Raw genomic sequence first — 24,052 nt, 5'->3', positions numbered from 1 at the left:
CAAGAGGTATATATGTACAGTCTTACAGGTGAATATGTATAGTCTTATAGTCTTATAATATGAATATGCAATAGTCGAAGGTTCACTTTTTCATCAAACTAAAAAAACATATTATAAGCAGCGAAAAGTAGCATGCTTCATTTATATGTTCTTATCAAGAGGTATATGTATAGTCTTATAGGTGAATACCTACAATGTTTCTCAACAAGGAAAAAAAGTGAATGCATGTTAAGAGATGATGCACATGATGGGGAATAAACTACACTGGACATAGATGAATGTTTATTGGATTTGATGAACACCGGGTATCTAGGGATTTCTCAGTCGATTCTTGAAGATCTGGTAGTGTTTCTGCTGCCTAATTTGTTCATTACGTTGTCCTATGATCAATCAATCAAGCAAAGCCATGTCTCACATGCATGAGTAGCAAATCCAAATGTGTCCATGTCCAACCCATTTGGTAATAGAAGTTCTGACTTCTGACTTAATCTCCTACTTAAACAATACTTTGAAAAGATGTCACGCGTTTTATTGGTTGACCGTTATTAACTTAATTGTTGATGATTATTTTAAGGTCAATTTTGTCCCCTAATTAAGCAAAATGCAGTTCAAAAGTTGAATTCCAAGTCAAAGCTTTTAAACATTGCTTAGTGCTATTCTTTTGGAGTGATATCTAAGAAACATTACCCAGATGACATTTTTCTCCTCGGATCAAAAGTGAAGTTGGTAAAAGAACCCAATAAAAAGTTGTATCAAGTCTTTGTCCGAGTCTTTCATTCTGTGGTATGTTAAGGTTATCACTTGTCAAAGTTTCAGCATACAAAAATCAGTTAAATGATACAATTTTTTTTTTGAAGACAAATGCATCATTCACTATGCAATGCTGTTCAAAAATACAAGATGACAATTAGTTATATGATCTTTTCATCTGACTTGCTTGGTGATTCTTTATTATGCCATCATGGTATAACTTTTCATTATTATTAAGCAATTATAGATTTCTATAACTTTTAGAGGCCCATTACCTCCACATGCTTCTGCACTAACGAAGCAAAGGAATGCTTGAGAAGTAATCCAAATTGACACAAAAAACTTCCTAGAAAATTTTCTACAATGAAAGCTGTTATAAATCTTGTTTCAACAAAGAATCTGGTGATTAAATACCACAGTACCAAATGGCTATCGAGAAACAAGTATTTGTTTGAATCCAACTCATAAGAATACATAAATGTAATTTCCTTTGTTAACTAACCTTCAGCATGAGCTTGGCAGCTATGAAATGAGGAGGTCTCAGACATGGTATGCGGAGGCGACCACGAAACCCAGCAGCCAGATAAATTTCCATTCCATCATCTGGAGAAATTATATAGGAAGCTTTACTCTCGTATGGTCATACCAAATCCAAGTTTGTAATCCATCAGTCGATTATTAACCTGCAATGCACAATCATAAGAAAAAAAATCAGAATTGATGAATTAAAGGCTAAGCACTGGGTTCAGAATGTAGCAATTATTTTATCAGTTATTATGATTTAAGGCCCAGAAGATTCCGATCATCATACCCTTCCATATTATCATGATTAGATATTGAATATGGATAAGAAAACAGAATAATTAGAGTGGTTAAGCTTTAAGGCTGTGAGAAATGATCGAATCCATGTGTTATTCACCTCTATCAAAAGAATAAAATTAAAGCCCATATTCAATTGCTCCTCCGGAGAAGCACTGATAACGTCATTGGAACCTCCATGAAAACACTGTAGAAGGGTTTCAGGTCAACAATTATAAAGGTCAAACCAACAAAGCCATCAAATTTGAACTAGACAACCTGTGGATGAGTTAAAATGACTGAACTGAACTCTCTGGATTCATGGACAATGCAGGAAGCATTGTGAGAATACATATGGAGCTAGAATTAACAGAAATCAACCACTTCAGTTTTCGCGTTTCCTTTACGGCATTAAAATCAGTCAATTGAGCACCTGGTGGATCAAAAACTCCTATTTTCCTAAAAGAAAATTGATGCACTTGAAGTCTATAATGCAGTTAGGAAAAGGGAGATCCGGCCAATGAGGCTCCACCTGTTTTGGGTCTGGTGAAGGTTAATGTGCCTAGGAACTACCCTTGCAAGAAGAGATGTACGCATTGGAAACGACAAACCTTCCTATTGTCTTTTCTGCAAGTTTCTATATGAGATTGGACTGTAGCTCCTTTTGCAACTTACAAGGAGCACGCGAGACAAACACAAGAAAGAGGCTTCGATCGGCACCGGAAGATGCATCTTTGCCCTGTCCTACTCGACATTTAGAACCAATAATCGAGGAATTTAACCAGCGTTCTTGCAGATGCATAGCAACCGCAGAGGATACGTACACAAAACGAGTGCGTCTCGTTGTATCCGCTCGAAGGGAACGAGGCAGGGAAGATTCAACCAGTCGGTCGACTTTCTGGGCCTCGGCTTCTCGTCCTACTCCGGAGGGAGCGACTCCTCGGGACCGATCGGCGGGACGGGATGGAAGCGTGGCTTGCGGAGGATCCCATCGGCAAGGAAGCAAATTGGATGGGACGAGAGAGGAGAGGGTTTTGGGTGGGTTTTACTGTTCCCGTGCGCGTAACGAACTCTCTAAGGTACAAAAATACGGTGCAAATGCAAATACATGCAAAATACAAACATGATAATTCATAAAAACAGAATAATGAACAAATATTTAATAGTAGATAAACCCCATCATATGTTGTCTTCACATGATATCATGATAAGAGGAAGCGGATGCACGTCTCTGATCATTGATGGGATTGCTGCTGGTAATCGCAATAGGATTATTTAAATGCATTATTAATCCCTATTACATGAGGAATCGTCTATCTAACGGTTATAAAAACACTTTTACCCCTCGTCTTTCAACCCGCAAAACCGTCGATCTCTCTCCGCTTCCAAAAACCCTAATCCCGCCTTCCCTCGCCCGCCCCATCAAAACCCTACACGATCCTCTCCCCTCATCAACGCCGATCGGACTTTGACGGCGCACCTCGATCGCTGGCTGCGTTCTTGTAGTGTCCGATTTACCTCGAATTTATACGACGATGGACAGCACAGCCGCGCCGGCGGAGGAGGCCGGTGTCGATGCCGGAAAGGAAACAGCGACCACGAACGACGCTACTAAGCCTGACGCGGAGGCCGGTGTCGATGTCGTGAAGGAAACTGCACATGGTACGGTGCAGCCCCCACCAGACACGGGGCGGACACCGTGGAGTAAAACGGCGACAGCGGCGGCGGCGGAGGATGGTGGAAAGAAGGGTGATCTGGTGATGGGTGCGGAGTCGTGGCCCGCGCTCGGGGATGTCTGGACCAAAGGTTCGCCCAATCGTGCGGCGGCCAATGTTTCTTCTCCTGCTCTATCGCCACCGATGGCAGTGCAGAACGCCGGTCAAGTTAGAGGGAATGTGCTGCCTCCACCACCCTCTCCTTTTGTTCAGGTCAGTCTTTTGTCCTTCTCCGCGATGTAATGTGGTAGATCTTGTGAATTTCCAGCGGGTGCATGAGTCTTAGTTTTGCTCCCCTCGAGAACTCTCGTTCTTCATTTATTGGTTCGATATATTTACTTAGAATGGAATCCACTTGGTTGGAGATCACGGGTTAAAATTACGATCTTTAACTAGTCAAAGGGATAAATTTGTTTAGTGCAATGGCTTACCTAATAGAATAGGATATTCTATCAAAATAGAACTATCTTATATCAATCCAAAAGATAGATGTCCTTTGTTTTCAATATGTCCTAAACCCAAACAAAAACGATACAAGGAATCACCTAACCACCAAATGTTGCCCTATGTTAAATGGTCCCTGCAAGTTATGTAAGTGATTGGGGGAATGAAGACCTGTTTGATGCTAATCTATCTAAAACAGTCATCTTATCAGAATACTCTATAATTGACCGTGTGAATTACAATATCTTATATCCCAATTAAATCATACACACATCTTTGTTAGTCAAATCAGAACCTATTATTCTGCCCAACAAAATTAGCTCATTAAAAACTATAGTGATTGCAACGACTGTTCTATTTTGTTTGTTAAAAAGTGATGATTCTTGTAATTACATTTACATATGTCTTGGTCTAAGTTACGGCTGGCATCAGCCCGTTGGTAGAATCATCATTTCTGCTGGTACAATTGTATGTTTTCTTCAGTTTTTTGGCAAGATATATTTATTTTTAGCTTATATTTGAAAAATATATGAAGTATGCAATGGATTTACGAAGTTTGCTATATTATTTGTTATGTTTATTGTCTGTGATCTTATTTTGTGATTATTCTTTTGTCAGTATATGATGTTATGTCTGTGCTTATTCTACTTATATTTTCAGGGATCAATAGACATGCACAAATCTGATGGATTTAGAACTAACAATTCTACCAAGCATCACTCGTTGAATCCTCAAAAACATGGGCCCAGACATAATGCACCAGTCAATAGTGGACAACCTTTTACTGTACCCTTTGCATGCCATCAGCAACCAGTGTTGTATCCTTCTCTCCAACCTTCAAACCTGATGAACGATTATGGCTATTACACATGCAGTGCGCAATTTCCTAATTGCCAGCTGCCTGAATCCAATATGCCTGTTGTCCCATCCAGTCAAGCTGGAGGAAATTATGGAAACAGAAATTTCCAACCACCTCCACAAGGAGTTCCATATAATTGGCCTCCCAATTGTGGATACGGTGGTACAGCATACAACATTCCTGCACCTCCCAACAACTTTAATCCAACTTGGTGCAACCAATGGGCTGTGAGGGGCTGTGAAAATGGACCAAGAACTCCTGTGCCAAGAACTACTATTAGTTCAGTTCCACAGTTTTATGGTCCTCCCTCTGGATTCGTCTATGGACCTAGTATTCCCGGTAATTACTCACGCAATTTTTTTTTTACCGTAATCATCTTTCCTTAACTAATATATGCTGCTCAAAATCAGGTGGTCCTCCTCCTCCTCCTCCTCTCATGCATTCTCTTTCTGCTCCCTGTCCAGAAAAGCTGCAGGTTCCTTGTTTTTATCCGCATGCTCCTCGCTATTCCAATCAGACAGCAGATATGAAGGTCTTGAGGGCTAATTTAGTCAAGCAAATTGAATACTATTTCAGGTTAGTCTGGATGCATACTTCATGTTGTTCTTTGGTCAAGTATAATTCTTCTATCACATGAATGGTTCTCGGAGTTTCTAAACAAAATTTACAAGTTAGAAGGATTATCTGTCTGGAATATTTATAATGAGCCCTTTGCATTTGTGCAACTAATTCTATCTTCATGTTGGGCAATTTCATGAATTTGTATTTGTTTGATCTTTTTTAGTCATCAAAGTGGTACAAATAGGTTTATTTTAAGCAAGGTATCTTTTTTAATTTCCCTTTTCTCTTGTGTTATTGCCCTAATCATAATTTCCTTTTGCAGTAACGGAAACCTGCAAACTGACCAATATTTAATATCATTAATGGATGAGCAGGGATGGGTGTCTATATCTGAAATTGCAACATTTAGGAGGGTAAGCTTTTTTCTTGTTGTTAAAATCTTCTGTACTAGATTATAGGAATGCAGTTTGTGTGGCAAAATAGACATGCATTTTATATAAGTGCATTCCACCACATCAGGCCTACAAGAGACCATGTCACCCCTGACATTTTGTAGTTATACCACCTAAATATCATTTTCCTGCATTTTCTTGCTACTAACTAAAAGATGATCCTACAGGTTAAAAAAATGACAAGTGATATATCCTTAATTTTGGATGCATTGCGAAGCTCACATTTGATAGAAGTCCAGGTTACACTAATTCCTTTATACTTTCTGGAAATCTTTTTTTTTTTTGTTTACAATTGTTTTTTATCATGTGATTTGAATGGGACATGTTGGTAAAAAAGTTTATGCCTTCGTGTATCTTTTAGGTCCTCATTCTTATTTTAATTTGCAGGGTAACCAAATAAGGACGCGTAGTGATTGGTCTAAGTGGGTTCCTGCTTCACGTCAGCCTGTAGTTTCGGCACAATCTCAGTCTATTGGCAACCAACCTCCCGTCAGGGTGGAGAATAGTGACAACAATGAAACTAATGTTATTTGTATTTCTCATGAGAATAGTTCAGCAAATTCAAATCCAACAGATGATTGTTCTGAGACGGAAATTAATAATTGTTCAGAATGCAGTCTTGATAATTTGCTCATTAGTGATGGAACTATAATACACAATGGAGATGACATGAGCAACAGCAAGAAGGTAGAATCTGGAAAGTTCTCAGAGGATGGACAAAGAGATTCCTGTGGTGGCTGTAACTGTACACCTGTTAGTCACTCCATTGGCACCTATGTTGATATCAGGACTAACTTTGGTGATTCTGGTATCTCTAAAATGTCAGTGGAGGAAGCCAAACTATCCATTAGTGATGCTAAAGTTGAGAAGATAGCTAATCCAACAAGCATGAGATCTGGCATACAAGCTTCAGATTTTGGTAATGGTTTTCTTGATGAATCTCTAAGCTTAAATGGACAAAGTACCTTTATGCTTGATGAAGAACTGGAACTAGAGCAGACAACAAATGAGACAGAACATCTTTCATTAAATAATAGGTGATAAGGGTTTTCTTTCCTGTCAGCATTCCCTTTAATTTTGTGCCTGAATTATGCTTCAATTTTGCCTGTATGTAAAAAATTGCTTTTGCTTTATCTTATATGTCTATTTGGCCTGAATGCACATCATTTTATGGAAATGGCGAGGACTTGTCCAGGGACACATTTAAAACTAATGTGTTCATGATTATACAAATTCATCAATTGCCTTTATAATCAACGACTTATATTATGTCTAATAAACTTAGATTCAGGTAATTGTGTTGGAGAATAAGAAAATTTGTACTGGTAACCTGTTTGCCTTGACTAATTTATCAAATTAATGGGTTTAACCAATTTTCTGTTAAAACTGGAAGCCAGATTAGCTGGCCTACAACTAGTTTAGGGAAGTTTCTTAAACTTTGTTTGCTGTATGCCAGTTGGAACAGGGTCTAAAAGCTCAGACCAATATGTGCCACCTGTACCAGGTGGTATTATACGGTAAAAAAATTCTAGGTATATGAATAGCTTCCTCATGCTTCACACTCTCACCAACATGAGCACAATACTTTTGGATGTTTAAAGAAACTTAATCCCGTGGTTTTACAGAGTTGTGCAGTCTGTGGCATTGCTAGCCCGGCTTCTCTGTTTATAGATAGAAAATATTTTATCTTTTTGGGCTTCACTAATGAGTGCTGGAGGAGATTTGGCCCATCAAATGAAATAATACAGGATGGGTTTCAAGGATTTATTTATTAAATAATACGTTTTGGGTACTACACAAACTTACATAGTGGTCCTCACTTTGGGATTTAGTCTCAATTTCACAACCTGTTATGATCGGATGATTGGTTACTGATCCAAGATATTTTAACTCAAGTTAGTATTAGCAAATTCATCCAGCCTTATAAACCAACTCAAATTTCCTCTCACAACCTATATAGGATTAAACTGGGGTTTCACTGTATTCTACTTAATATAGTATAGTTGATGAACATTAAAAACTGTTCTTGACTTGTGATTGTAGCTAGTGTTATATATACATTTGCTGCTTTGGTTTGGTTAAAAGAAGTCTTGTCTTTCTGAATTTAAACCATAATTGCCTATTATAGTTCTCTTAGATTCAAGTTTGGCTGGTTATACTGGATAATGAGTATCCTTAGTTCAAGCCTCACCAAATATAGTAGTGTTTACTTGTGAAAGCCTTTTTTTGTCTAAACTTGCCTGGACTAAGAGTTTAGTAGGCTATCACTGGCTTTAGAACATTGATGGTGATCGGTTGTAAATTATATATAATCTTCCATCCTAGCTCTCATTTTTTGGATTGTGCTTCAATGTTGACCTGCAAAGATACCTAGTTGCATGCTTACACTGAGTCCTTGATTTGTTAGGGAAATCCAAATGAGCAAATCCATCTTTGTGGGTGATTTATAACTGAAACACCATAAGTTGTTAGCTTGTAAATTATAGGCATTCTTTGAGTTTAAGAATTCTTTAATTTTTTTTCTTTAGTATCTTGGAGCTTCTAAATAGCAGCAAAGGATCAATGAAAAATTTATGATATCTATTTGTTAGCCATGGTTTATGTAAATGCTGTTCTTCAATTATTAACACTTTTACATTGGATTTATGTTTTATTTTCTCTCCAAATTATGCAATCTTCAACAGCGTTGACGATGAAGAGGATGAAGTAAATGTTAATGACCAAGATGTGCACAGACTCGTAATTGTCACACAAGTAAGATCGCAATTTTTTTTTTGTCACATTTCCTCTATTTTCAAGGCTGTTTAACATATCCACTTATATGTTTTTAATGATACATCAAATCTTCTTGAAGTGGGCTAAAAGTTCATATAGTTAATAACCAAATATTTATGTTTGAATATTTATGAGTACTTAGTAGATTGACTATGTCAGTTTGTTTAAATTACCTGCATATTCTCCTTGCTGAGATTTCTGTATATTTATTTTTCTTCAATTGATAGTTATTTTTTTTAAAATATGTCTAAGATATGTATGCTTTAAAATCTTTTTTATCAGATCAGATTCCTGAAATTACAGATGACTGGAAACCATAACACATGAAGTTTCAGATGCTAATTCAGTGTATCAAGTAGGATAAATTTTGGATAATAATTCTGTACATCTCCTGTTGGAGTGGCATGGTTTGTTGGTTTCATACAGTAAAGTGCAGTGTAGCACTAAAAAAGTAAATGTAAATTAGTTGGAAGTATGAGTATACTTTTATAAGATAATATATTTATCACATACCAGTCAGGCAGTCAAACCAATAAAATACAGTACGTATCCTTGGATACCGGGATCCACGCTTTGTAGGAGGTAAGTCTATGAATTGTCTGATCAGTATTTACATGCTCAGTGGTGAGATTGGCAGAGCATAGTTGTTTGTATTTAGTAGTATTTAAAAGCTTGATTGTATTGATGTAGTACTTGATTCTTTTATTGGTTTGCTTGTGCATCCAATCAGTTTAAATTTAAAAGCGCTTATCAGTCAAATAATACTTCTCTATTGGTATGTGCATATAAATGCATCAATTGTTTTATATTTAGGATTTGGTCAGATATAAAATTAATTTGTAGCAAGCAATACAGGTAGAGGCATGGAAAAAGGAGTTTTCTCCTTCTTTAAAAATAAAAATAAGTTTTTCCTTAGCTTCTTTTGATGCCTGTGTTGTTACTTTTTTATCTATATCTCACACTTACATCCTTCTGTCCATGAATTTTCTTGTTTTTGATGAATATTTTGGTTGCAGAATTTATTCCAGTAATACCCCACTAAGGAGGACACACCTTCACATTTTTATGTTGGCATTTTATAAAAATAAACAAAGTTGTATTTAACATCTTTTTTTGTTACAATCTTTCTTTTGAAAAGATTTGCAAGTAGTGTATTGTGATATTATGTCCGATCAGGTTAGCTTGAAACCTGGTGTTTAAGAAATTTGCTTACCTAAGGCATATTGACATATACCAAATAGGCAAGTATTTGTGTCTGGATTTATATATGTCAGATAACAGGTTTGTACTCAAACATTTACGGAAATTATCATTTTACTTTTCCAATCTGGTAATATTTACTTGCTGATCATATGGGATCCTATTCAAACAAGATCAATTACATGATGGTGAAAGTTTGGGTCTTTCTATATGGGGCTGAAACCTACTTATAAATGTTGGTGTCATTTTGTCAATAACTGTATCAGAATAAATTCTTTTTCTTCTTCTGATACACATCATGATATTTAACATGCAAGAAATTCAAAATTCTGTTTCTACTGATCATTTTATAATATAATGCACTAAATCATACTTTGTTAGTATGAGAATGTCCTTGTGATTGGCTCAGTGAGAAAAGTTTGTGACCACTAGTACATTAGACTGTTTAATCTGTTCCATAGTTTTTTTTTCTTTTGTTTCTTCTCCTTCTAGGCCGACTTAAGGTCTTCCAGAACCAAATTGCACTATGAAACTTCTAGTGATGACTATAGTTAATATTTTGTTCTTTTAATTCCAAATGGTAGTATTATGATGGAATCTTTGAAACTAAATCATTTGGGTTTTACTGATATTACTGGAACCAAGTAATTATGATGCAGGTAAAGCCAAATCTTTTAAACTTTCTTGATGGTACTTGCAGTATGATGTAAGTCCATTTTTAAATGTTACGTTTCATCCTTGAAATTTTTACCCTTTTGATTTATGATATCATATGTTCTTTTGGCAATTGTTTTCATACCAATCCACTATTTTAGTGTCTTGTAAGCTTACTGAAGATTTTCTATTGCATCCATGACTACTTTGGATAGTGTGGTTTTCTTGCATTGAAGTTTCACAGTTCAGTTGTCAATGATTGCATCATGACTACTTTGGATAGGCATGGTTTTCTTGCATTGAAGTTTCACAGTTCAGTTGTCAATGATTGCATACTTAAAAGGTTGTACTGCTAATAAAAGTTCCTCGCTATTGATGGACTTTTGCATTTTGGATAAACCCATTCAGGATATTATGGATGACAAAGACGATAGAACTGGTTCAGGGCGACAGGAGACAATATCAATTGAACTTGCATCTGCTATCAACGATGGGCTTTTTTTCTATGAGCAGGTAATGGCTTGTTGCTCTTTTGTGTGATAGTTGAAGACTTGAAGCAGTAATTTAGCTTTAGCCAATGGTTGGTTGTCTCTCTCTCTCTCTCTCTCTTCTCTCATTATTTTGTTTATGTGCTAGTCCTAAACCATCTGAGTTTGGTATGGATATTTGTCCTTTCTTGGTTTAAGTGTGAATACGGTTTCCACATCTAAGTTCTCTGGCACAAATGCATAATTACCTTTGTGCTGTGTAACTAGCAGGAGTTGTGTGCCCAGCAATCCAGTAACCGAAGGAATAGGGTCAGGACAGAGATCAAATCTGGGGATTCTAAAGCTACAATTAATGCAACCTCATCTTTGGATTTGAAAGCCAACATAGATATTGGAAATAATGCCTCTGAAGAGCTTGGAGAAGCCAATTCTAGAAGGCGGCAAAGCAAATCGCATTCCCTGCGTAAACAGCGTCTTTTCCCAAGTAATTTTAGAAATTATGGCAGTGGACGAAATCATCATGGGATTGTGTCGGAAAGCCCACCAAGCAACTCTGTTGGCTTTTTCTTTGGTTCAACGCCACCAGAAAATACCAGGTTAGTATTGCTAGGTAGTTTCTCTTTATATGATAAAGCTAGCCTTTTCTATTGTCTTATTGATTTGTCTTTTAATTTTCACATTTTCCAGTCTAATGTCGCCAAAGTTGAGTTGTTCTCCACATGGTATTCTTTCTGGGAGCCCGCCTGTGGGGTCGATGCCAAAATCTTTCCCACCATTTCAGCATCCAAGTCATCGGCTTTTAGAAGAAAATCAATTTAAGCAGCAAAAGTATATGACTTTTTGTTGGACTGTATGCTTTATCATTACGATCAACATTTGTGTCAGTTTAGCGATCTTGTGATTTTCTCATTAATATTTTTTTGTTGTTGAAGGTATCTGAAGTTCCACAAGCGTTGCCTTTATAATCGAAGGAGATTAGGAATTGGTTGCAGTGAGGTAGGTTCCAATTGTTATTATTTTTGTCCTAGACATTCATCATGAACAAGTGGTTTCACAAAATGGACCTTTGATGGATAAACACTGGTGGTGACGTTATACGCCGGTGGCATATGTCAATTTTTATTACTATACTGACCTTATTGTGGCTTATAGGGGTAGTTAATGTGAGTGATTAATAGATTCAAGTTGTTATGTTCCTGATTTTTTTTCTGTGATTATCTTAATGTTCCTGGTCACTTGTGCAATGCATGTGCATGTTTGAATTCTGGAAAATTTTTGTTGGATGACTTTTCTCATCATCTATGGTGAAAAACGAACTTATGTTTCACCATTTCTTCTGTTTCCTAAAATTGTTTTGGTCTTTTATCAAGGCACACATTTTGTCTTCATTCTTTATTCCGAGTATTTGTTGATTTATATGCAGGAAATGATGACTCTTTATCGATTTTGGTCATATTTCCTTAGAAATATGTTCAACGAAGCTATGTATGATGAATTTTGCAAGCTAGCAATGGAAGATGCGGCTGCTGAATATAATTATGGATTAGAATGCCTTTTCAGATTTTACAGGTATTGCAGAGTATTATATTTAGTGCATGTTGGAACATCAAGAAGAGCTCTGGATTTTAACTATTAGTTTATAGAAACCATTGTTCTGCTTGTCCCATTATATTCTTTATTCTTTTGCAGTTATGGATTGGAGAAACACTTTAGAGAAGATCTTTATGCTGATTTTGAACAACTTACGATTGACTTTTACAAAAAAGGCAATATCTATGGACTTGAAAAGTACTGGTAATATACCCGATACTGCTAATCTTTAGTTTGTTTTTTGTAGGTGCTAATATTTGGTTATTAATTCTTTCTATTGATGTGTTAGTGTAAGGATTTGATGTGTGAACATGTATCTTGCCCTGTCTCGTCTTTTGAACTAATGATATTTCAAGCTAGCAGCATGGAAAATTTGCGAAAAAAATTACAAACTTTTGATTGGTTTTCTGACTGTAAATGAGGAGCTAGTGAGAAATATGTGCTCCTAATTTTCGGACACTAGCAGCCTACCATGCCAACATAGATCTCAACATGAGAACTTTGTGATCATTTGCTTGATCTTAATTCCCCATATATTTTATATTCTATATTTCTTCTGCTGTATGAAAAGCTTTCTTCTTGCTCTGATATAAGAAAAAAATACTCTCTCTCTCTCGCTCTCTTTTTATTTACATTGAATATGGTAGGTTGTCATGCGCAGTCCATTTTGTTTATGCAATATACATGTACAAATGCAAAAAAATGTAGTCGGATGAATGTGGTATTTGCAGGCTTTTAACTTTGTCTAAATATGTTTAGCCACAATGTGAGATCTGTACATTGCCTGGTTTTCTTAGGTGCAAATTCATTAGAATTTTGGTTATTATTTGCACAGAATGATTATGAAGAATAACTAGTTAATATATCCGAAGCTCATTAGTTTTCTTTTGATACATTACTAATTGCTGAATTTGTTCATATACCAGGGCATTTCACCACTTTAGAGAAGAGCGGGGCGAGACCGAGCCCATAAGGAAGCACCCTGAGTTGGAGAGGCTTCTTCGAGAGAAGTATCACAGCCTCGACGACTTCAGGTCCGAGGAGAAGGCAGAGAAGGCTTCCAAAGAAGATTAGCAACAGCAGCATTCTGAAGCCACACACACCATTGATGGTCTTGCTGTGGTTTATGCCTGCTGCTTAACCGTGCACAACACCTTGGGAGTCTAGTCTTTAGTTTAGATGATAGGGGATTTGTTCATTCTTACATACGGAGATTTTTTAGATCCTTGCCAGTTTTAGAAGTAGGCTGGGTCGAAAATTATTCTCTCTCCATCCCTCATTTGTACATAAGGAATACAATAAAAACTGTATCGAGAAACCGACGAATAAGAGATACTACCACTTTACAAGACATCCCACCCATTATGTCGGTCTATAGTTCTGTAATGTATGCCTATTGGATTTCACCTTTTTGTTTGTTGATGTTGTGCTCTCTCTTATAATAATACTCTGACACGGGTTTCTCACTCCCACCACACAACCGATTCGAGATCAAGAAAGAACAGAAATGATTCAAATAATCACCGGACAAATACAGAACAAATTATTATTATTATACTTTATGGTCTGTTCAATACTCTCTCTCTCTCTCTCTCTCTCTTTCTTTCGGCCTGTCTCGTATCATATGCACATTCTACCTTTTAATTTACATTGGTAGTTGTGCTAAACTGTTACCTGCCTATCCGATGTGCATTCGATGCTGTCATGTGGCCACCGCAGTCCAGTAACTCGTGAAGCAAAGGCTGGTGGGCGTGCCGATGATCCGCGCCCACTCCCATCCCGCTCCCCCTTCCGACCTCCGCAGTTCTGCTAGCTGCGCATCCAGCGCTGACATCGTCAGAGTTGCAACACCATGTTTTGATGTGTTCAGATACGTAATCGTAACTCTGATTGTTCATTGTTTTCAGTTTGGTTGGCAATCTTGATATCTCTCTGCTTCTCTTTTTGAGTTTGGTGTTTATGTTGACATCAGTTTTAAAGAGAAATAGGGTTGCAATTGCTTGCCCTTTATCATCTCTGCATTTCTTTTGTCATGTTCATCGAATGCTACTATTGATATGAATTGATAACACCAACTTTTCCTCGATTCTCGTTACATTTTGTTCTTCAATTCCTATATCTGCTTGCCTTTTGCATTTGATGCATTGTTCACTCTGATTTTCCCACTTGTATTCGCTATTCAGGATATCATGTATCTTAAATCTAGTGATTATATTGACATCAATCGAAAGAAACAGGTTTAGAATTGCTTACCCTCCCATCCTGCAACTCGAAAATGACCGAATCTTCTGAAAACGGCGTAGGTCTTACTGCCGCCACCTGCAAATCGTCAAATACCGTGTCGGGTTAGTGGCGAGAGAGAATGATGCCGTAGTAAGTATTGATTGTGGTGGTGTTGTTTTCCTCTTAACCTTTTCGTTGCAGTTTCTGCTGTAACCATCCGGGTAACGGGCCTCATTCTTGTTCCCTTTTATGCTTTGATCTTCTATTGATGAAGGCTCAGAATGTGGGAACCCATGGCATGTCCATTTCCAAGTCCTTTGATCCCAATGCCTTCTGTAAACCTGGCCATCCGATCCGATCACAAATAATTGAGTGTCGTCGAAGCATGGACCTGGTGCACCAACAAGCAACACGTCTCGGTATGGTGTTCCATGCTCCACCCATTCCCATCCATCTAGTGAGTCCCAGTGGTACTCCACCAAGCCTCCATTATCTGAGATCATGAATATTGAGCCAGCTAATGAGAGTACAGAGGGTCTAATTGCAGTTCCAGGGGACCTCGAGAGGACCAAATGAGGGGATTGGTAGTGTTTGTGCCACAATTCAGTGATTCTGTTATACTGATACAAACGGCCATTTTGCCCAACAACGAAGATGATGTTCTTTCTGTGGACTTCCTGATCCACGATAAATGCAATTTTTGTATCTGGAGGACTGTGGCAGTCTTTCCACTGAAATTTTCGTAGTGCTACCTGAAAAAATAGTTTTAAATAGATTATATCCATACAAAAACTATAAAATTAAATAATTAACACGACAAGATGTGGCTTGTGTCGTAACATGACAGTATGTCTTGATTGAATAGACATTATCGTTGGAAAGAATATTGTGGGCGTGGCAGAGCTGTTATCCTCGTTACTTCACAATAACAAATACCAACTGATGATAGCTATCACAGATTTGTACTTTGTACCTGATTAAATCAGTTTCTTTAAGCAAAAGTCTAGGTTTCTGCTAAAATTTGTACACAATGGAACATTACTATTTTGGCAAGAATCTATGTATTATTTATCTGTAAGTTCTCTCGCAAATGATCATTTTCAAATATTAATGCAACAAATATGTTCAAAAAGCAGAGCGTATCTAACAAGCTGCATATCTCAAAGGCGGACGCAATCATTGAGCTCTCAATACAATTAATATTACTTCTTGAAGCAGGAACTAATAATTTTGTAAAGCTCCGTTATATGGTAATTGTATATGATTGCTATTTATCATATGCAAAAGTGGCTAGCAATCAATCAATAGGTGTGTGCTTTGTGTAGTTTTATCTTATGATGAACTTCATAGATTTGTCAAAAAAATATTTTTGCGTTAACCACTGGCTGCCTGATTATGTTTATCATATTTCTATTGGAATGAAATCTAATTTCTGTTCCATTATTCATCTCTAGTGCATCATGTTATAGTGGGACTACTGGTGTTGATTTCCTATCTACTAGTGTATGGTAAAATTTCAATGATTTTTCAATTATAGAGATATCTAGTTTTACCGTAAACTGTAGCAGCCTTCCTTTCTTGTTAACAAAGAAGAGAGCATCTTCTGTTGTAACTCTGCGAGCTTTACCCATTACTCCGTCCCACGGGGGTCCTGTCACTACCTGTCTTCCCTTTTTCATGGCAGTGCAGTTGATCCACAATAGGTCATTACCAATCCTTTCCCTGATTAGTAAATTCCCATTTACATCAACCAGAAACAAACTTCCATTGTAGCTTCCTAGTGCACCTCTTATGGCTGTTGAATGCTCATGCCGTAGCCATACCCAGACATTATCAGTGTATAGATATTCATAAGTCAAGCCATTGTCTGTTATGAGGAAAAATGATCTATCTGCATGCATCACTCGTATCCGGAAGTTGTTGCTAATGCTGCTTGTTAGAAAATTGTAGGACTCTGATGTGCCAGTTTCATGATTACTCATAGGTATATAATGTTGGTGTTCTTCAGCCTTTCGCCTTCTAGCAGGTGCAGTTGTGCTCAAGTCATTTGGTTCATAGTATGATATTACATCCTTTGTTCCTGTCATGCAATTTGATGGTCCACGTTCCTCAGTGCAGTATTCTGCATTCCATCCTTCAGTTTCTGGGGCATCTAAGACTGACCATTCATACCTATTTGAAGTTTTCCTTCTTAAATTACTCAGCTGAGTTGGACCAGATCCTTCACCTCCAAATCCAGGCAAATGCAACTCCCCTAGTCTGCCATCATCTAATGGGAAAATTAGTCTCCCACTTTGAATTTCTATCCCTTGTATTCCTCGTGCAACCTTTGCATTTTGTGGCTGCAGATGATTTATCCACATTCCTTGAACTTTATCCCAATCAGTGCCACCTTTTACCAGAAAAAAAAAAGTCGATCAACTTACTGATGGATGTAGCCTAAACTACTGTGTCATTGATTGGTACTCAGAAACATTTTAGGCAAAGATGTACTGTAGCACACCAGCAAATTTAATCAATTTAACCCTATTATTGTTGTGAAAGTATACTAGGATATTTAGACTAATAACAGTATATTTCTAAGTGATCCTCAAAAATAAATACTAGAGGTACTATTAGCTTGTTGCCATCATCGGTTTTCATAAATCAATATCTGAACTGAACTATGATGCCAATGACAAAAATACTGTATTGCATTTGAACATATAGTGTTCATCATGCTAACCGCGGTTGTGGTTTCCGATAGTTATCTCAATCTTTTAAGAGAATGTCAATTTAATAGAATATTTCTGAAGGGTATATTTTTAAATTAACTCAAGTATTATCTAATTTAGGGAATAAACTTGATTATTCTCAATCTGAAAAACATTGATGACTTCTTGTTGCTAGTGCACAGAATAACTTGGCAAATGAATAGTATCAAAATTAGAGCAGAAATCAGAGACTACCTGGATTCTTGGGAAGCTGATACTCAAAAACATATCCTTTTGTTGTGGCAAAGAACAACGAAAATATCTTTTCATTTAGTTCACTCTGTTGAACAGCTGTAGTAGCACTCAATTGGTGTCCTTTGGGAGCTCCATGGACTGCCCACTTCCACTTTCTTTTGTGCAAGCGCCGCTCTACCAAAAAGCCATCCTGTGGATCTATTAGTTCCTTTGACCAATTAAACTTCCTAGGTTCACTGTACATGGACTGATATCCTAAATGATCTGTATATTAGCAGTCATAAATTTGAACCATCATGATGTAGGCGCCGAGTGTGCTTATAAATAATGATTTTCATGAATATCTAGTTAATAGAAGAGTAAGATCAACTGGATATCTAGATATTTGCTTTGCCGCCTACTGAAGCTTTATAACTTTTGGTCACTATTTGTTAACTTTGGTGGAATCAGTTACACTTCCAGCATGAAGTTTATATTGAATCTAAAAGTTTGAAGAAAGCCAATTTGTACCTTAGTTAAGAGGAATAGAGATGATGAGTGAGCTCCTGCCAAGCCATGTAAAGTGCATCCTCTTGATGGTCTCAATGAAGATTGTTTGATGGATGGATCACTCCAAATATGTTTCTTCCATGATGGCTTTGACTTCTTGTCAAACTCATACAGATCTCCACTAGAGCTGCAGCACAATCTTAATCTTCAGAATGGCATGGAAGGGTATAAAAAGGATCTAGAATACTAGTGCTGTGTACCTACGTTCAGAAAGATCAATTTAAGAATGAAATTGCATGATTACATGGTTTTATAACAAAAAGAACCACATTCATATGTATCATAGTGCTTCTGATATTTTCTTTGATCATAAATATGACTCGTACTGCAAATAGCTCAGGTAGGCAACCATATGTGATGTGGTAAATGTAGAAACTTCTTGTTGTTTTCTATTGCTGAAGTACATCTTTTGTGACTGTTTTAATCCTGATCCTGAACATCTACAATCAGATTACATCATCTTACCTTATTGTGAAAACAATGCCTGGTCTAATAGCACCTGTGTCGGCTATGGCAGAATTGTCTCCTCCTGGTGGTCGACCATGATTTTCCCACCTATTCAAGTTCAGAGTTGTATGTGCACTTGTTAAAGTCATGTCACAGGTTCCGCACATCTAGTTCTTGAAGTAATTTGGTAGTAACACCAGCAGCAGCAAAAGTTAGGCAATGGCTTCCCTTACCTCAAAGGCTGAAACTCACTGATCTCTATCAATTCCCCAGTCACTGTGGATAAATACAGCCTCCTGAAGTATAAAGCAAAGAAATGTCTGTCACTTTATCATTATTGCCAAGTTGGTGTTTCAAAATGAAAAAGGATCTTATGATTTCTCCGAAAGAAAATGTTTGACTATTCTTTTAAATCTGTACCGGATTACTCACTCTCCATCATAAGATACAACACCAGATTTGATCTGTATAAGCATGCCTGGTTCTGCTTCTTCAGTTCTTGTACTCTGTTCAGTTGTAAGCATAAATTCTGTCCAAATGGGCTGAGAATCCTCATTCAGTTGCAGCTGAAATATTTAGATCATGAGTAGATTAGATGGCTCAAAATATGCAACTCATTCTAAGCTTTCTAATCCACAAAATAAATAATCGTTCAGCAATTGAGTCTACTCTGTCATGAAAGGTTTACTTACATGTATGGCTTAGGGCATGTTAACAGTGCATATCATTGCTCTTTCTTTTTGACGAAATATTAGTCCCTGTTATAGTTGTTATGTGTTCATAGTTATAATAGAAAAGCTATCTGTTTGATGATAAAAAGGAGGGGTTTTAGTACTTCATGCTTTCTTATATAATCATTGAATTGCTACAGTGTGGCTTTTGGAGTTAAGAAAGAGTGATAGAAAATGTTTTATCCCCACCAAATTTATAAGAATCTATTAGCAAAATGAAATTCTTGTTACTATGTTTTCCTCTTTACTCGAAAGTCTTCTCCTTCTAGGTTGTAGTAGTACTTTTTTGTCAGACAATATCCCCAGGAAGACCTAGGGGCCTAGATAAATAAGATATACAACATAAAGGAATTAGCTGCAGAAACAAAAGCAGAGCAATTATCTTTCTTATGTTTCTTCTGTCAAATTTGGAGAATATCCATAGCAATTACATGCAGAAAACAGTAGGTGAAATAGTTCAACCAAAAGCAGTGTTCTACATATTACAAAAAGAAACATGCTGAGAATATCAAGGTTAGGTTCTGTGTGTCACAAGAATACCTGATAGAGCAGTCCTCCTTCCGATAGAGCGAGAATAGTCTGATTGATGATAAGAACTGAAACAGCTTGTCCAGTTGGATTTGGTAATTCATGAGGAGCAATTACCCACTTCACCCCATTCCAGAACCTCTCATATATCGATCCACTTTGCCCTGTGACCCAAACAGATGCCTCTGACATTCTAGTGAGAGAAATCCTCCTCCTTAGGGGCAGAACAGGACCATAATCCTCTTTAGTTTCATCCCCATCGGTTATATTCTGTTGCTGTTTTAAAGCCGGAGTCTCATCATCTTTCTGATCCATGTTCTCTATCGATCCCACTTTGCTGCAGCTATCATTGATGCAGGACATCAGATCAAATGGCAGATTGATTTCCACCCAGGTGTTGCTTTGCTCCTCAAACTCCCAAAATTTATTGGTTTTCTGCGTGAACTTTGTTTCTGATTGTCTGCTGGGGGGGGTGGGGCACCATGAAGAAACAGAAGTCACAAAGCACAGTACCATCTGGGACATGATACATGTTGCAGAGAAGAGGAGACCGAGGGACAGACCAGACATCATCCAGCAACAACTCCAGCATCAGAAAGTCTGCCTTAGAAGCAAGAAGAGAATGAAACAGTGAATCCCTGCAACCATGTCATGCAGAGGAGCAACTGATAAGCCTTTTGTACCCCGTTGGCAAGGCTCGATAGCTCAGAGCAGAAATCTCTGGAGGGAGAAAGAACTTCTGTTTTCTTGGAAGCATCAGATGGGCCTCCTTGTACTTGCCCAACCAGAAGCAGAAAGTTAAAAGTCTTAGTAGTGGAGAAAGGATCTTATCATTAATGTATTAATAGATGAGCCTATATCAACTTTCATCCGGTGAAGGAAATAAAGACACCTAGATGGAGGCCTTGGTGGTTTGCTTTCTTTTTCATGGGTTCCTTGTCAACTCCTTTCTCACCCAACTAGGACAAGCATAATCAACAATATTTTTCTCAGCTGCATGATTGCTTTTTCTCCATTTTACATGTTTGATCTCATGGCAGGTGATATCTTGATCTATATCTTATCAACTCGTTCCAAATTTTCAGCAACTTCTGGTGGCTTAATTACATTATTTTGCATGACAGTGGTATTTTTAAGATAACAGTGATAGTTTGGCTGACTGATGACATATTTTGAGAAGCATTACTTGCTGCAGTTATTTATTCTTCAGAATATGGTAGTTGTCCTTCTTAAATAGCAGTCATAATCAGAACGCTGAAATCATAATCTATTACATTTTTGTTTGTGAAGTTCATGATGCCGTGTTGATTAATTTAGCTGCCTGCCACATGCTTCTAAGTTCTAACCACCACCTTGACTGCAGGATGAAAGTAACCCCATTGGGAGCTCACAAGCTGCCAAATTTGCTTTGGAAAATCATGATCTGGGTTGTCGAATGTAGCACTCAATCTGAGGTAAGCTGAATAGTTGCGGTGAATGATGGTCTGATAGGGTGTTGTTGATGCAAACTGATCGTCATGTTGTCATCACGAGTTAACATTTCTTTAATATTTAGCTGGATTTTTTTTTTTTTGTTCCTTGATCCAATGCTTAAGTTAGCGACTGTTGATGGCAATTGTTTTGACATAAAATAGCATTTTATGTAATATCTTTCGGCAGCATACATGTAGCAAAATACGATAAATTTAAGCATATTATCAACTCAAGGGACCATGGAATTGATACCTACAGTTCCTGGTCATTTATTTAATTTGATTGTAGTCCTTAGTTTAATCAAGCATCTTATCCTATGGTTCTTGTGCAACTTGCAGCCACTGACGTCCCTCCATGTGTTGTAGGGTTTGGCTGTATCGTATTTGTGACACATCCCAACAAAACCATGGATTTGGGACCCACCACTGGAATCTCAACCTTTGGTGGGGTCCTCAGAGGAATCTTCAGGAATGCCAAGTTTGAATCTGATCGAATCTCAGGTGATCATCACTGCTTGGCTTATGTCTAAACAATAAGAATATGCTCGTCTTTGGTCTTCAAGTTCAATCTTACCCAATATTATGCATCTCTTGGCTTTCGGCATATCTAATGGAAGATTTCATAACTTATGATAAATCAAAATTTATCTATCAATTTATCAGGTTTTAGGTGAAAAAGAAAAAGCTGCATGTTCTCTTTTCTTTCTTTTTGTTCTGGATGGGTAAATATTGAGCTAGTTGATTGAAAGTGACTCTCACTCTACACATTAGGATTCCTTTTGCTTATCACCTAGTGATCATAAATGAACAAAGAAAGTCCACGATCCAAAGTTTACACTTCTGTTTATGTAAGCTTAGTTTATAAATTAAGAAGTTTCTTTTAATTAGAATCAACACTTTGATATATATGTATATATATATGTATATGTATGTATGTATATATATATATATACATATATATATATATATACATATACATAAATATACATACATATATATACACATATACATATATATATATACATATATATATATATGTGTATATATATGTATGTATATATATATATATACATACATATATATACATATATATATATATATATACATATATATATATATACATATATATATATATATATATATATATATATATATATATATATATATATATATATGTATATATGTGTGTGTGTGAAGCTCCAATAGATTCTCTGGCAACATGCATCTGAAGTTGAGGTCAACCAGATCATAAATGCATTGCATTATTTTTAATATTTCTTTGAGCATTGAGAACAGTAAAAAATAGTACTGACTAGATTGATGTGTGTTTGATCACAGAAGAAGTTGACAGAATCTAGCCATTGATGGTCTCACAGAGATGTGATTTTTGTGCTGAAAGCAAGTGTTCAGCAGCAAGCAGGGAAGGAAAGCTTGCTCAACATGCACTTAGAACAGGTGATGCCTGAGACTGCAAGTGGCAGTCACTGCAGCCCAGAAAGGAGTGGAAGAGGATTAAAGTCTCTCGAGGTTCTGTCACTGTGTGTCTGTCTCAGTAGAATGTGAAGTCTCGGCAACTTGGAAAGGTCTTCTTTGATGGAGTAGGCAAAAACCTTTTCTTTGGTTGGTGCTTAATCTATTGTGTCATGGCTCAGCATTGACTGTGTGAGGCCATGAGAGATTCAACTGCTCAACTTGAGAGTTGTGATGCCACCTACCTGCCGGCCTACCAAGAGAAGCTTGAACAGGGCCAGTGGCCCACCATACTGCTGATCTCCCAACCCCCCCTAAATTGTACATCAAACGGCAGTGTACCAATTATTTCCTATAATTTTACTTCTCCCTTTCTAATATTATATGTTTTCTTAAAAATTATTCATGCAGTAAATTTTATGGTTATGATAACACATATAACTCACTAATGATCAAGGGTTTCAAACCTCGTCCGATAAATTTTTCACCTAAAATATCAGTGAAACTCAAACTCTTCGACCTGATCGGCGCCTTAATCATCGTATTGATTAGAATGTGTCATCGGAGATACTTATAATCGGTTATGTGATCTTAAGCATGAAAACCCATTAGTGGATGGTAATCATGTTGTTGCCATGGAAGGTATGGGGAAGAAATTTCTTTTCTTTTTAACCTTATTTATGATGACAAAATTATACCTTTCTAGGCTAAGATAAGGGTACCTATGTGCATTCATTCAATGGATAGTATATTTCTTGATCTGATCACATCATAAGATTGAAATAATAGATAAATTTGATGGTGTTGGATGATGTTTGGAATAAACGAGAATAGATTTAGTCATCATTCAACCAAGCGACTTGCAATCGAGTTATTTTGAGATGGTGAACTTGGATTGGATAATCAACTAAGATCATATCAGTTCTTGGAAAAAAAAATTATTTATTTTCTATAAGATCATTCGTGAAGAACTTTTATCGACAGAAATATTTGATTGAATTGACAAGCCAACAATTATCACTATCTATGATTCGATGATCTTACACACTGTGAAGGAGTATGTTGCCACGAAAATGATGCGCGATATGGCAATGCTACTCTCGACAGCTGCTGCCAAGTCTTCAAATGTTATCGATGATGGAAGGTGCGGAAAGAGGGGGCAATGGTGACGGAGGAAGCTTCGGACGACGATAGCAGTGGCAGAGGAAGCTGTAGACAACGACAATGGCGATGGAGAAAACTACAAACCCACCCTGAGTTGCACATAAAAGATCAAGCGGTAGAGGGAGATGCGCACGACCAAAGATATAACGAAGGAGGAAGATTCGAACCTCTTATATTGACAGCGGAAGAGGAAGATTGGATCATAAGGTTTATCGAGCAAGTCAAGAGAGGGTG

The 24,052-nt window shown here is 37.1% G+C and overlaps 2 protein-coding genes and 1 long non-coding RNA gene across 4 annotated transcripts; 2 read left to right on the top strand and 1 right to left on the bottom strand.

The window, feature by feature from the left end:
- The first annotated feature begins 2,878 nt into the window (after positions 1 to 2,878).
- Positions 2,879 to 13,692, top strand: LOC135580941 (la-related protein 1A-like). Of its 2 annotated transcripts, none has more exons than XM_009404166.3 (14): positions 2,879 to 3,476; positions 4,368 to 4,905; positions 5,031 to 5,142; positions 5,450 to 5,540; positions 5,747 to 5,818; positions 5,967 to 6,616; positions 8,264 to 8,333; positions 10,617 to 10,721; positions 10,967 to 11,292; positions 11,384 to 11,524; positions 11,629 to 11,692; positions 12,120 to 12,265; positions 12,386 to 12,490; positions 13,213 to 13,692. In XM_009404166.3, exons 1-14 carry the CDS (start codon positions 3,084 to 3,086, stop codon positions 13,358 to 13,360), a joined length of 2,961 nt encoding a protein of 986 aa, XP_009402441.2. In that variant the 5' UTR covers positions 2,879 to 3,083; the 3' UTR covers positions 13,361 to 13,692. The 2 variants fall into 2 exon arrangements, with proteins under 2 accessions (XP_009402441.2, XP_064966176.1); XM_065110104.1 differs by having other exon boundaries at positions 2,880 to 3,476; positions 4,977 to 5,142.
- A 126-nt stretch (positions 13,693 to 13,818) lies between these two features.
- LOC135613104 (uncharacterized) lies at positions 13,819 to 20,503 on the bottom strand. Its single transcript, XM_065110106.1, has 10 exons — positions 19,725 to 20,503; positions 18,886 to 19,019; positions 18,687 to 18,749; positions 18,472 to 18,561; positions 17,968 to 18,133; positions 17,458 to 17,647; positions 16,063 to 16,901; positions 14,698 to 15,261; positions 14,540 to 14,605; positions 13,819 to 14,099 (listed from the first exon to the last, which is right to left on the bottom strand). Exons 1-10 carry the CDS (start codon positions 20,283 to 20,285, stop codon positions 13,989 to 13,991), a joined length of 2,784 nt encoding a protein of 927 aa, XP_064966178.1. The 5' UTR covers positions 20,286 to 20,503; the 3' UTR covers positions 13,819 to 13,988.
- On the top strand, positions 20,504 to 23,014 carry LOC108952916 (uncharacterized). The gene is made up of 3 exons (XR_001978116.2): positions 20,504 to 21,166; positions 21,551 to 21,685; positions 22,523 to 23,014. It is a non-coding gene; the product is annotated as an uncharacterized LOC108952916 (long non-coding RNA).
- Positions 23,015 to 24,052: the final 1,038 nt, after the last annotated feature.

This window comes from Musa acuminata, chromosome BXJ2-5 (genome assembly GCF_036884655.1).
Source record: "Musa acuminata AAA Group cultivar baxijiao chromosome BXJ2-5, Cavendish_Baxijiao_AAA, whole genome shotgun sequence".
Lineage (NCBI taxonomy): Eukaryota > Viridiplantae > Streptophyta > Magnoliopsida > Zingiberales > Musaceae > Musa > Musa acuminata.
The sequence above is the reverse complement of the archived record's forward strand: the minus strand, read 5'-3'. Positions and strand labels throughout refer to the sequence as shown.

Excerpts from the sequence above, each read along its gene's own strand:
- LOC135580941 (XM_065110104.1), top strand. The coding sequence starts at position 3,084 with ATGGACAGCACAGCCGCGCCGGCGGAGGAGGCCGGTGTCGATGCCGGA. Across the intron at positions 6,617-8,263 it reads CATCTTTCATTAAATAATAG|CGTTGACGATGAAGAGGATG; the intron begins GTGATAAGGGTT and ends AATCTTCAACAG. Across the intron at positions 8,334-10,616 it reads GACTCGTAATTGTCACACAA|GATATTATGGATGACAAAGA; the intron begins GTAAGATCGCAA and ends AAACCCATTCAG.
- LOC135613104 (XM_065110106.1), bottom strand. The coding sequence starts at position 20,285 with ATGATGTCTGGTCTGTCCCTCGGTCTCCTCTTCTCTGCAACATGTATC. Across the intron at positions 19,020-19,724 it reads AAGGAGGACTGCTCTATCAG|CTGCAACTGAATGAGGATTC; the intron begins GTATTCTTGTGA and ends TAAATATTTCAG. Across the intron at positions 18,750-18,885 it reads GTTGTATCTTATGATGGAGA|GAGGCTGTATTTATCCACAG; the intron begins GTGAGTAATCCG and ends TTTATACTTCAG.